Source organism: Dermatophagoides pteronyssinus, unplaced genomic scaffold (genome assembly GCF_027571235.1).
Source record: "Dermatophagoides pteronyssinus isolate colony J.1.1.1.1 unplaced genomic scaffold, Derpt_VIB-CSIC_2022.12 sq0023, whole genome shotgun sequence".
Taxonomy (NCBI): Eukaryota; Metazoa; Arthropoda; class Arachnida; order Sarcoptiformes; family Pyroglyphidae; genus Dermatophagoides; species Dermatophagoides pteronyssinus.
Window position 1 is genome coordinate 545,300 of NW_027461547.1, and position 13,339 is coordinate 558,638.

The 13,339-nt window shown below is 27.8% G+C and overlaps 2 protein-coding genes across 5 annotated transcripts; both read left to right on the forward strand.

Moving 5' to 3' along the window:
* The first annotated feature begins 5,290 nt into the window (after window positions 1–5,290).
* On the forward strand, window positions 5,291–7,826 carry LOC113791894 (syntaxin-1A-like). The gene is made up of 8 exons (XM_027341744.2): window positions 5,291–6,390; window positions 6,453–6,552; window positions 6,632–6,706; window positions 6,773–6,955; window positions 7,020–7,093; window positions 7,161–7,298; window positions 7,374–7,484; window positions 7,580–7,826. Exons 1-8 carry the CDS (start codon window positions 6,283–6,285, stop codon window positions 7,658–7,660), a joined length of 870 nt encoding a protein of 289 aa, XP_027197545.1. The 5' UTR covers window positions 5,291–6,282; the 3' UTR covers window positions 7,661–7,826.
* A 436-nt stretch (window positions 7,827–8,262) lies between these two features.
* LOC113791895 (syntaxin-like) lies at window positions 8,263–13,299 on the forward strand. 4 transcript variants are annotated; one of them, XM_027341745.2, is made up of 9 exons: window positions 8,263–8,462; window positions 11,277–11,331; window positions 11,387–11,570; window positions 11,643–11,717; window positions 11,790–11,966; window positions 12,034–12,107; window positions 12,167–12,304; window positions 12,362–12,473; window positions 12,709–12,888. In XM_027341745.2, exons 1-9 carry the CDS (start codon window positions 8,398–8,400, stop codon window positions 12,807–12,809), a joined length of 981 nt encoding a protein of 326 aa, XP_027197546.2. In that variant the 5' UTR covers window positions 8,263–8,397; the 3' UTR covers window positions 12,810–12,888. The 4 variants fall into 4 exon arrangements, with proteins under 4 accessions (XP_027197546.2, XP_027197547.2, XP_075679208.1 ...); XM_027341746.2 differs by lacking the exons at window positions 8,263–8,462; window positions 12,709–12,888 and adding exons at window positions 10,827–10,882; window positions 12,913–13,299; XM_075823093.1 differs by lacking the exons at window positions 8,263–8,462; window positions 12,709–12,888 and adding exons at window positions 10,827–10,873; window positions 12,913–13,299.
* Window positions 13,300–13,339: the final 40 nt, after the last annotated feature.

Here is a 13,339-nt window from a genome sequence, read left to right on the forward strand (position 1 = left end):
ACGAATGAAAATGAAAAGTGTAAATGTTTGTTCGTATCCAAGTGGCCAAGTTTTATTATTTTTCTTAATTTAGCTGGTTGTAATTGATTTTTTCCTTCTTTCGTTACTACAACATTTCAAATGACAACGATGATTATGATGATGATGATGATTAATCCATCCATCAACATAGCCATCGCATTGATTGATCACTATTGTTGGATTGTGATGGCTGTATTCCTACGATAGATCGATAACAATCAAATTATTAAATCAATCAAATTAATTAATTAAACAGATTTTTCTCGCAAATTCAGATAATCCTCAAAAAAATAGAAAAATGATTGAATGAAAATCCAGGTATAACACCCCAATCAGTATTAAAAGAGATTAGTTTTATTTTCATTATTCGGTACAATTATATCATTTTTGTGTTTGAAAATTTTATTTTGATTAATAAAATATGAAAAAAAATGTTAGGTACAATTGACAAGTAATGATTAATCACTTGAATACAAACATACAATGGAAGACATTATTAACAATTATATGATTTCTGCACCAATATGATTTACTGATCATATTAATCCATTAAAATTAGCAATCATAAATTCAAAAATGTTAGTATTTTCCAATTTTTTTTTCTTCTGACCTTGATTTATTTGATTTTTTTTGCACTTTTTTTGCCAACAAAGATTTAAATGATAGATATCTAATCTAATTTAATTTCTATGAAAAATCCCTTTAAAAATAATAATGAAAATTAGCCTAAACCCAAGAGTCGACTCAGGTGTTTATTTGGGACAGTGGTGGTGAAACAATTTCGAAAAAAAGCCTAGATTTTCTTTTCTTCGTTTGGCTAATGTTTTATATTTAGTTGTATGAGTACCCGACATAATACGAGACAGACAGAGAGAAAAAACGAAAGTGAAGAAAACGAAAATTTAACGCTCGAAAAAAGTGAATGGGAGAGAGGGAAAAAAAATCGACCGGACACTAGTGCCAGCGCGGCCGGATCATTTTCCCATTATTATATCTAGTATTATAATACTAATATGCTTTGAGTGTGTATGATATGAGTATAAATGAAATGAACGAAAATAACAGAAAAAAACTGAGACAGCCATCCGCTCATTTTTTCAGACATATCATCATTGTTTATATATAACTAACAAATGAATCTATACCGGAATGAGGAACGGAAATTTTCCCTAAACACACACGCATATTGAAAGAATTTACCAAATTTATATTTTTGGCTAGCCTAACGATGGCGCCAAAAGCTCCGTGAGACCAAAGATATTTGATAAATTTCTACACATTGGCCATATATATTCAGTAATATTTGAAAATTGTATCCAATTGTGTATTGTAATGCTGCTGCTTCTTTCTATTCTCAATGATTAAAAAACCATTGTATTTTCATCATTCTTTTTCGGTTCTATTGTGGGTATCCATGTTCATCTTGTATTACAATTTCTCTATTCGAAATAGTCTCACTGAGATCTTGATATTCGGGGTCCAAAATATTCAATGTTTAGCATGTATGAATGAAAGTCATTCATTCATATTGTTGGTTGATTCGGGTCTAGTATATAAACGAATTGTGTCCGTGAACTCAATTTTCTTTTCTTTTTATATTCCCTGTGTATGTTTTTTATTTGTAAAAAATTCTCGATGATGAAGATTCCCAATTGGTAAAATGTAAATTGTCATCTAGAAAATATTTATTTTTTATGTTCTTGTCTATGGAATGGCTATGGATATATATCATATATGATGGAAATATCCATTCATTTAAACCAATAGAATGAAAAAAAGGTCCAAACACATAAAAATGAATAAATTGTTCTATAGGAAATAAAAAAAACCAGCTGCATTTCATTGACAAGTAATAATAGCACGTGTGTGTGTAGGTGAAATATATTTATCATTTCTTTAGCTAATCGAATAGTCAAATTTCAAGGTTTATCATCATCACCATAAGGCTAATACACGTGGCGATATATTGTCATTATATATTTTTTTATTGTTTGAATTCATGATAGTTTTAAAAAAATCATAAAACTTAAATTTAGATGATTTATGATTGTCATTATGATCATGGTGTTGCCGTTTTTTTGGTGGAAAAATTAATTTATTTATAAAAATATTAATAATAACCTGAATAATAGCAAAAAAAGAACGCGGGAGAAAAAGACAATCATTTTAATTGTATTTGTTTGTATTCATTAGGGTCAGGTTGTTTTCTCTATTCATTATTATCATTTTTGTATATGAACTGAAAAAAAGAGAGAAAGAAGAAAAAACAATGGTTAAAAAAAAATTCTCTGCCAATTCATGCTGACCATTCATATAAAAAAAATATATTCTCTTTTTGTTAATTTCTGTGAGCTTGATTTGAAAACTAATGTTAAATTCCATTGATGGGCAACTAATGTGACATGAAATCTATCGATTCAACTGAATGATAGAATGAATCTCTGCTTTGTTTTGTTTGCTATAAATCTTTTGAACATTATCGAAATTTTTTTCTGTTGTTTGTTTGAGCAAATTTTTTTTTCATTAATTTGCAATTAAAAAGAAAGATTGTTATGTTATAATGTTTGGGTGTTGATGACTATACTGACAGCTGGTTTGACAAATTTGGTTTTTGTTTTGTCGTCTAGATCAAGACAGTTCTTAGATTCTTTTCTTACTACAAGTCAGATATATTACTTGACCATATTGCAATGTGGAAAACGGAAAATTATTCACAATTTAATCGAGTATGAAACTTTTATTTCATGACAAATTAATAAAAAAAAATCCATGGCTTTATTGATAAATTGTACATTCAAACCAAGTTGGAATGCAATAAAAAAACAGTTTCAAAATAAATTTATATGGAACAATGTTAATGTTTTTTTTCTAATAATAATGATGTTATGGATGATGAGGATTCTATTTTTTTTCTCTGAATGTTACAGAGTTCCGGTAAAGTCATTTAATTGTCAATATTATTGTTGTTGTTATAGTTGTTTTGAAAGATTCGTGATCGTTATTCTTGTTTTTTTTCTTTCTCTCTCTACAGTGGCTATTGGCTATAATAATAATGATAATAAAAAATCAATCCTGTGATTTTTTTCCGGCTGTTTTTGTAGTTGTCATCGTTGGTGGTTGGTGGTGTTGGTGGTGGTGGTCATTTAGTCAAGATTTAGGGAATTTAGTATTTTGTATGATGATGATGATCATCATCATCGAGAGGAAAAGAACAAAGATTTCTCTCAATCTCATATCTTTGGAAAAAATCTTTTGTATCGTTTACTAGTTTTTTCCCTCTGTCGTTCACGGCCAAAACCGCTAACCGTGCCAAGAATTGGAAATTGCTTTTTTTTCTCTTTTTTTCATGTCCGATAATCATCATCATGATCCAAAAAGAAAAAACAACAACAACAAAAAAGAACAACAAATAAATACAAGTCCGAGATTTATATAATAAAATAATACAACTGCGTGAATAATGGGGGGAGTAATTCTGTAACGGAATTTTTTTCTATGTATGAATAAAAGTCATCTATTTGCGGTTTCTGATCCCTTCATCATCATCATCATCATTGATGATGTTGATACTTTAGATAATTATCCTTGGAATAATAAGAAAAAAAAAGAGCCGACAATAACATTAGAATGAAATTCGTGAATGAATTTTTCTTATTTTTTTAACATTGCTGTTATCATTGATGTTTTGATGTATGAAAAAAAGCAATAGTGAAAGAGAAGGAGAAAAAAAAATCATTGCCGTTACACAATGTAAGATGAAATTTTTCATTTTCTATTTACTTCCCTGTTTTCTGTTTTTTTTTTTGTATTTTTTTTTTGTTTGCATCCATCCAAAAGCATCTGAACAAAAGAACAACTGCAACAAAACGAACCCTTAAATTGTTCCAAATGGTTCCAGTTTAGCTGTTGTTGCTGTTGATGATGCTAATAGTAGCGGTAAATTTTTCCATTATGGAATATTATCATCATATTCTATAGAATCATCATTCGGAATGGTTTGTTTTTGGATTCTGGAACTTCTATCGACGATATTGAAATGTATATAGATTGGCCTCATGACCCATTTTATAAACAATGCTACTATTTTTTTTCTGGTACGTGTATTCGACAAAATTATTATCATAAATATCATACAATTATATATAGTGGATTTTTTTTTCTTTCGCATTTCCAATAGCAATACATTTAGTTTCGTAAATATATGTCCAACTTTTTCTGGTTATGGGGTTATATAGATTTTATACGTAATGATAATGATGATAATAATTCAGATCAAACACAGCAAACAAACAAACAAACAAACATTGGATATGATCAGTCATACGGTGTTGTTTTGTGTTGTGTTTGTCTGTCTGTATTATGGACCTTTGTAGAAAAAAACGACCATCACGCCCATCCGTTTGGTGTGGTGTTTTTCGGTTCGTATCGTTTGATTCACACCATACGAATTTTTTTTTGTTCGTAGTATCCACACATAAAATTATCGATTTTTTTCTATTCTATCACTTATTTTTTTCACTACTACTGCTGCTGCTATATTGAAAACGAAGCGAACAAACGTCACTCATTGTATTTCATTTTTTTTATTCCGTTTTCAACGAAATAAAATACTTACAGTTATTGTTAGTTGATAGTGGGAAAAACATAGATGATTACGACGACAACGACGATAATTCTGTACTGGAAAAACCAAATAGTATACAGTACACACTACCAGCATTTTCATCCCCAACCGTACGATTCCAGAATCCTAAACCAGAATTTCGGTTTTCCATTCTTGACTCATTCGTTCATTTTTTTCGAACGTTTTGGGAGTGTTATGTGCATGCGAATAAGAAACACATCAAATTCTGGCTTCTTTTTTTTCACTTTTTTTCGACCAGAAAAGAAGAATGATTGAATGAGTGTGTATGGTTTTTTTCTGTGTGTGTATTTGTGAATGTGTTTATGCAATGGTGAGTGAATGGAATCGAATGTTGAAAGAAATCGAGATAGAAGAAAAAACTGACCAAAAAAATAGTAGAGAGAAAAAATGAATTGTTTTTTTTTTCTCTCTCTTCATCACATCTAATTGACATGAATAACGTCTATGTTATCATCAAATTTTGATAATTCAAATTTGAATTGTGTGTGTGTGTGGGTGTGTGTGAAAAAAAACCAAAACCAAACAACTATCACAATCATTATTGACGACAACAAAATTTTCTTCAAAATTCTACTTCACGCATACATTGTAAACATTGTAGAATTTGCCTTTTAAACCACATCTGTAACATCTAAAATGATCAACCATTGCAATTATTATGATTCATGTGTTTTAAAATGATTATGAATAATGGTGAATCACAACAATCAAATTGAATAATGATTTTCTTTATTCGATTTATGAAAATTATTCATTATTGTTGTTTTGATGATTTTGTAAAATAATTGTATCAAAACAAACAACAACAACAAAAATAAACTATTGATTAACGTCAGAAAATAATTGATGAACGTTTTAAACAGCTAACACTGCTGACGACGACAATCAAACAAAGAATTTTTCTTATTTTTCTTACTTTTTAAGTTTGTATTTTTTAGAAACAAAAAATTCTCGAATCAATATAAAAATGCAATGATTTTAATGTGATTGATTTTAGATCAATTAATTCAAATTTCATCACCATCATCATCATTCATTTCATTCGAAATTTGAATGACAAAATTACTGCCATAACAACAACAAAAAAAAGTTTTCGATTTGGATTCATCAGAATTTTCTTCATTTGTTGACAATTGATTGATTTCAACATCAGATTTCATCAGCAGACGAAAATCATTAACACATCACAATCCAGTCCACACAAATCGTTCAGACGTTCATCGACGACAAGTAATTTGAACCACACACACTATATGCACGCACTATATTCTCATATTTTAATTATCATCATTATTATCATCAAACTCAATTATTATTATCACTTGAATTGTATACTGATAAAAATTATTTAAAAAAAAATTCAAATTGCCTTATTATTATTGAAATAATTAATATTTAAAGTGGAAAAAACAAATTCATTCACATGGTCAGTAAGTGACAATTACGACGACCAATTTTGGAATTCTAGTCATCAAAATAAATAAAACAAAAATCATAATCAACGATAGTCAAAATTCAATTAAATAATTTTTTTTAAAAGCAGTAAAAATCAATAATTTAAAACTTCCAATTTTTTTTGAAGAAACAATAATAATAATAATAAATTAGACCAAAAAATGACTAAAGATAGGTTGGCCGCTTTAAAAGCGGCACAAGTTGATGAAGAAGATGTTGCCGTTGGTGTGGAAGAAAAAGGTGGCTATATGGAAGAATTTTTCCAGGAGGTAAGTGTGATTTTAATTTACTTTTTAAAAAAATGAAAATAATTCGATTGATTCTTACACAGGTGGAACAAATTCGCGAGAATATTGAAAAAATGCAAGCAAATGTTGAAGAGGTGAAGAAAATACATTCAGCTATATTAAGTGCACCACAAACCGATGATAGTAAGTTTTTTTGTTTGGGAAATTACATTGAATCAATTGTTTGATTGATTTATAATGATAATTTTTTTAACATTCACAGAGGTCAAACAACAGCTAGAAGATTTGATGGGCGATATAAAAAGGACGGCAAATCGTGTCCGAGGAAAACTAAAAGGTGTTTTAATCATCATTCTGGCATCTCATTTTATTAATCACATTAAATGTTGTCATTTTTTTATAGTGATGGAACAAAACATTGAACAATTGGAACAGACATCAATGATGAGCGCAGATTTTCGTATACGTAAAACGCAACATTCAATGTTATCGCAAAAATTTGTCGAAGTTATGACCGATTATAATAAAACACAAACAGATTATAGAGAAAGATGTAAAGCAAGGATACAAAGACAATTGGAAATTAGTATGTATCATAACAATTGAATTATTTTGGAAAGCTAAATTCTTCATTTTTTTTTGAAAAATAGCTGGTAGATCGACAACTAATGAAGAGCTGGAAGAAATGCTCGAAAGTGGTAATCCTGCCATTTTTACTCAAGGAGTAAGTGAAATTAATCGATAATAGATATAATCAACTAATTTCTTTTTGTTATTTAAAAATCCTTTAGATTATGACCGACACACAACAAGCCAAACAAACATTGGCCGATATTGAAGCAAGACATGCGGATATAATTAAGCTTGAAAATTCAATCAGAGAATTGCATGATATGTTTATGGATATGGCCATGTTGGTCGAATCACAAGTATGTTTCATTTTCTCAATTTCGTTTAAATCTTATTGTTGAAAAATCTAATCAAAAAAAAATTGTTTATTTCAGGGAGAAATGATTGATCGAATCGAATTTCATGTATCCAGTGCATTGGAATATGTTGAAGAAGCAGTGAAAGATACGAAAAAAGCAATGGAATATCAACGAAAAGCACGAAGGGTATGTGATATAGAAAAAAAAATTTTGTTAATCCAATTGAATTTTACTTACTTTTGGAAAAAATTATTTTTCTCGTTTTTTTCGAAACAAATTAGAAACAAATTATGATAATCATTTGTTTGATCATCATTGCATTCATTGTTGTTTCATTACTACTAAGTTTCATACCATTCTAGTATTCAAATTGATTTTTAGACCACCGAAAATTCATCGAAAAAAATGATGATTAAATAATCACCGAGAATCAATGTACTATTGATCACTACATTTTGAAAACAACAACAACAACATGTTTTATCAAGAAAAAAAATGGAAAAATCACATCATGACTATATCGATTTCAAACATCGTACATCATGCTACTACTGTTGCTGATGCTAATCAATAGTTTCGATTCTCTTGCGATTAAAATCATTCACACAATCAATTTTTTTTGTTGTTGTTTATTTGTTTGTCTGTTGTAAATTTTTTTTCATAATCAATTCATTCAATTCATTCAAATGATAATTTTGCTTCTTGTGCCATGTGTGTCTGTATGTGTGTATTTTGTGTGTGTTTGTTGTTGTTGTTGTTTATATATTTCTGATAATTGATGTGCTGCAATATTTTTAATTAAAAACATCAATATTCACATCATCATAATTCATAAAAATTGATTTTTAGCATCTTTTTTTAAAAAAATTCTTCATTTGTCTTGGAAAAATTTTGATTTGCACAAAAAAATAATAATAAATTTATCAATAAACATCATTATCATTACACCTTGTTTACTTTCATGTTTGATCTCAATTAATTATTAATTAGATAAAAATAAAAAAATGAAATAAAATTTCAAAATAAAATCAGTGCTCAGTGAAACGAAAAAATTTATCATCATCATTATGATTATCGTCCAGAAAATTCATAAAAATTCATGCGTTTGTTTGCAGAGAAGAAAAAAAATGGCTGTCATCAAAGTTTAATATTCATTGAAATATCGTAAGAATGTTTTGAGATTTTATCAAATCACAATCAGCACACACACAAACACAAACACACATAGAACGCTCTGAATAATCCGAAATATAATAGATTACACTGGCAGCGTTTGATGTAAAAAACAAACAAATAAATATAATTTAGTTTGAATGAAAATTTAAAAATTTTTTCAAAAAAAAATTAAATAAAAATATAATTGTGATTTTAACATACACACACACACACACACAAGACATTGGAAAACTTCACAGAATTTTTTTTTGAAGAATTAATTTGAATCTACCATAGTTATTTTGTTTGTCTTTTGTTTTTTTTTCATGAAAATAATAAATTGATTGAAAAAGTTTTTTTTTATCTAAGGAAATCAAATAGAATAAATTGTTGACATGAAAACTTTTAAACATTTAAAAAAATGGCAATAATATTAATTTTTCAAGACATTCAAACTCAAACAAACACATACACACAGAGAGAATTTGTATCTATTGTATTATCTATCATTATCATTATCATCATCATCATTATCATTTATAATCGTTGTGATTTGTCATCATCATTCATTATATACATTACATCAATTGCTATATATAAACAAAAAACAAAAATTAATGAATCTAAAGAATTGATAAACACAAGATTCAATCATTTATTTTAAACAATAATAACAGAAAATTTTAGTCATATTTGTGAAACACCGAATCCCACATTCTCTTCTTCATCACACTCAGACACAAAGATCAGATTCAACTAGATCAACAAAACCCACTTATAAGCAACTACGATATGACAGTATAACTCTTTAACATTTATGCAAATTCACTGACCAATTTTCCACAACAACAATCAGGATTCAAAGTATTGTTCATTTTTTTCTCACTTTCATTATCATTCCACAGGTTTTTTTCCGGTGTGTTTTTTTCTTTTGTTATCGACAGAATTTATTCAGGTATAGGGAAGAAGGATAGATTCTTAAAGAATTTTGTTTTTTTTTCCTGGTTCATAATTTAAGCCTTGTTGCTTGTTTGTTTGTATTTTCGGTGTTTGAATGTTTTCATTATCATTATTTGGTTCAAATTTATCTTTCTTTCCTCACTCTTTTCAATTTTTGCAATCAATTTTTTTCATTTGAATAAAAGAAGAAGAAAAAGTTTCATCACACAGACACACCTACTGCATTAATTTTAATAAATTTGAGTGTTGCTGTTATTTCATTGTTATTATTTGAAAAAAAACAAGAAAAAATAAAATTTAACCATTTCCTGTGCGTGTAGGTGGTGAAAAATTTTTTTCTGTGAAAAAAACATCCGTCTTTATTATTATTATGATAAACATGTGTATAACTAGACAATGATGAGAATGATGGCGATCAATGTGTTTGTCGAAATTCAATTCAGAGACATCAACACTTACACCTACAGTTGATTTCGGAACCTCCTTTGAACAATATATATGTGTGTGTGTGTGTGTTTGTGTGTGGGTGTGATTGAAAAGTTCAAGGGGTAAAATGATGTAATTCTAAATACATGATTATTGTAAAGAATCGGATTTTATGAAACAAACAAAATGACATTTGTATACGTGCGTGCTTGTATCGAAACAACAAATCTTTTGTCTTTTTTTTTCGGTTTTTTTTTGTTCGGTTCTTGTTTGATTTTTTAATTTGAATTGAATTTTTTTCAAAAATCTTAAATGAAATCTTTTTTTTCGTTGTTATTATTGCTGATGTTGTTGTTTTTTCTTCCGTTATTTTTGTTTTTGTGGTTATTCTATATTTTTTTAAAATTTTAAAAAATTTGTTGTTCATCAACCAAATTAAATCGAAACATCGGATTCTTTTTTCTTAATGATCATCATTGTCATGCCCATTTTATGTGTCACAATCCCAAACAAATTGTAATTCTGTAAATAAAATTAAATTTCAATCATCGAACGAGACCATCTTTACAGCGAACACAAACAATTATCTAACAACCTAGCCGATCATAATTGATCGATTGGCCTATTCATACACACACAAACATAAATACATTGACACACGAATACCATCATTTTTTTCTTCATTCTTGTTTTTTTTTGGAAAAAAAACATCAACAAACTGCAGCAAAAATCAACAGGATAAAAATTTGAAAATTTTAATTGAATTTAATTTTATCTATTATCTATAATAATGAAAATTTCAAATAAAAAAAAGTTTTCTTTTTTCGTATCAAAAAAAAAACAAAACAAAACAAATTCTTTATTGTTCTTTTTTTTCAAAAATAACACTTGAATAAATACCAGCCATCTAGTGTCGACTATTTGAAACAATTTGCTATACATGTTTATAGCCGATGATTATCATTGCTCATTTGGAATTTTTTTTATATTCATTGGCTAAATATGCGTGATCCATCATCAGCTGGTTGGCAACAGTTGGTTTGGTTATTTTCATAAGCAAAACAATTGTTAACGATTTATCAGCAATAATAATAAATTTTGTATTGTTTTAATACAATTTAAAATTGATTTGGTTGCAATCATCGTTGTTATCTTGTTTCCGTCTTTGGTGTCCATGAATTTGAGATCAATTGATTGAAAGGACAAATTACCTCCCTCAATTTTAAGCATCAATGTTGATGATTGATTGAAAATTCTTATGATTAGTTTCATTGATAAAAAAAAATTCATTTCCACATTTTGTATTATCTTTTTTTGGGGGGGTTGCTCATTGTTTAGTTTTCCAGTTTTTTTTATCTCTAAATAAGATTGGCCCATTTTATGCCGGCCAATTAGCTAATCGCTTAACCTATTTATGTTTATATTTGGAAAAAATAGCCTAAAAAAACAATACAAAAAAATGGTTCGAGATCGTCTTGCCGAATTTAAAGAGGTTTGTATTGTTTTAAAATATTGATAATCCAAAATAATTTTGTTTCAAATTTTAGCGAGCCGGAATAAACGATGATAATGAACAAGAACAATGTACAGTCATCATATCATCAATGGATATGGAAAAATTCATTGAAAAAGTGGAAAATGTTCGTCAGATTATCAGACAGATGGAAAATCTAATTAAAGAAATGAAAGATTTACATTCACAAATATTACTATCGGCTAAACCCGATGAAAGTTAGTGCCCATATGTCAGTGAATGAAAAAAGGTTTTAATTGCTGATTTCAATTTTTTTATTCATAAAACAGGAATGAAAAAAAAGTTAGAAGATATAAATATCAATTTCAAAATGTTATCGAAAAAAACAAAAGAAAATCTAAAATGTTAGTCATTCGATTTTGTTCCGTTTCAAAACGATTTAATCAATTTTTTTTCTTATCTCTTTTTATCAATAGCATTAGAGATTGATTGTCAAACACAAAATGATCGAAATTCTGCTTCATATCGTATGCGAACAGTACAATATCAAACATTGAGACAGCAATTATTGGATGTAATCAATGCATACAATTCAGAACAAGTTGAATATCGTACGAAATGTAAAGAATTATTACGTCGACAAATAACAATTAGTATGTTGAATTTTGTAGTAATAAAATATTGAATTTTAATCCGATAAAATTATTCAATTTTATATAGCAAATCAAGTTATTGATAATGAAGAATTGGATAAAATTCTCGACAATCCTAGCTCAGAGATTTTCATTCAAGGTGTATGTTGTTTTTTATTCATCTATCATTAATCATGATTTTAATGGTTTGATCTTTATAGCTTCTAACCGAAACACGTGAAGCACGTGAAAAATTGGAAGAAATTCAAGCCAGACATGAAGATATACTCAAAATTGAGAAAAGTATTCGTGAATTACATGAAATGTTTGTCGATATGGCCACGTTGGTCGAAAATCAAGTATGTAAATTTCAAATGTTTTTAATTTGAATTTAAGAAAAAATTTTGTGAAAAAAGGGTGAAATGATTAATCGTATCGAAAGTCATGTGCAAGAAACGCATGATTATGTGGAAAAAGGTCGTGAAGAAACTAAAACAGGCAATGGAATATCAAACAAAAGCTCGAAAGGTATGAATAAAATTACATTCACAAATCCTCATCCTACAAATTGATTGATTGATTAATATATATGTTGACCTCTCAAATGCTAATTTAAATCATTGCTTGATTATAATTCTAATTTTCATTAACATCTTACGCATGATCAATTTCATTAGCTAATTTTAATTTTAATTTTAATTTTGCATGCATGCTCCCCAAATACGATTACCGAATCATTTTATAATCACCATCATTAATGCAGAAAAAAATTATAATCATCTTAATTTTATTGATCGCTATTTCTCTTTTAATCGGTTATCTGGTTTGGTATTTCAAATGATCAATGATTTTCCCCAAAATTAAACAATTTTATATCGTTAAGGCACCGGAATTTTTTTTTGCATGACATTGTTTTTTATTTTCCTTATTAATTTCATTCATTTTATTTCATTTCATCTAAATACAGTGCAAAATTTACATTGCAATCATTTTGATCGTTTTGGTAATGCTGATAGTTTGGGCATCATTTTATTGATCATCTTTATCTCAATAATGTTATCGTCGATACGATTCTGATGGTTATTATTATAATATGTGTACTATCATACTATAGATATATTTATTATTCATAGATTTTCAAATGATTCGAATTCTGTTCTGAAAATTCACACATTACATACGAAAAACAAAATTAAATTTAAATCTCTATCTTTCTCCTTCTCTTTTTTCATCTTTATATATTAAACACGATTGTATTTAACAAATTTTCAACGTATTTTTTTTGTAAAAAATAATCACATTTTAATTCGAAATGTTTTCAATCTATTGAATAAAATATGATTCAAATTTGAAATTTTCAAATTCTGTTGTGACGTTGTTTTTGGATGACACAT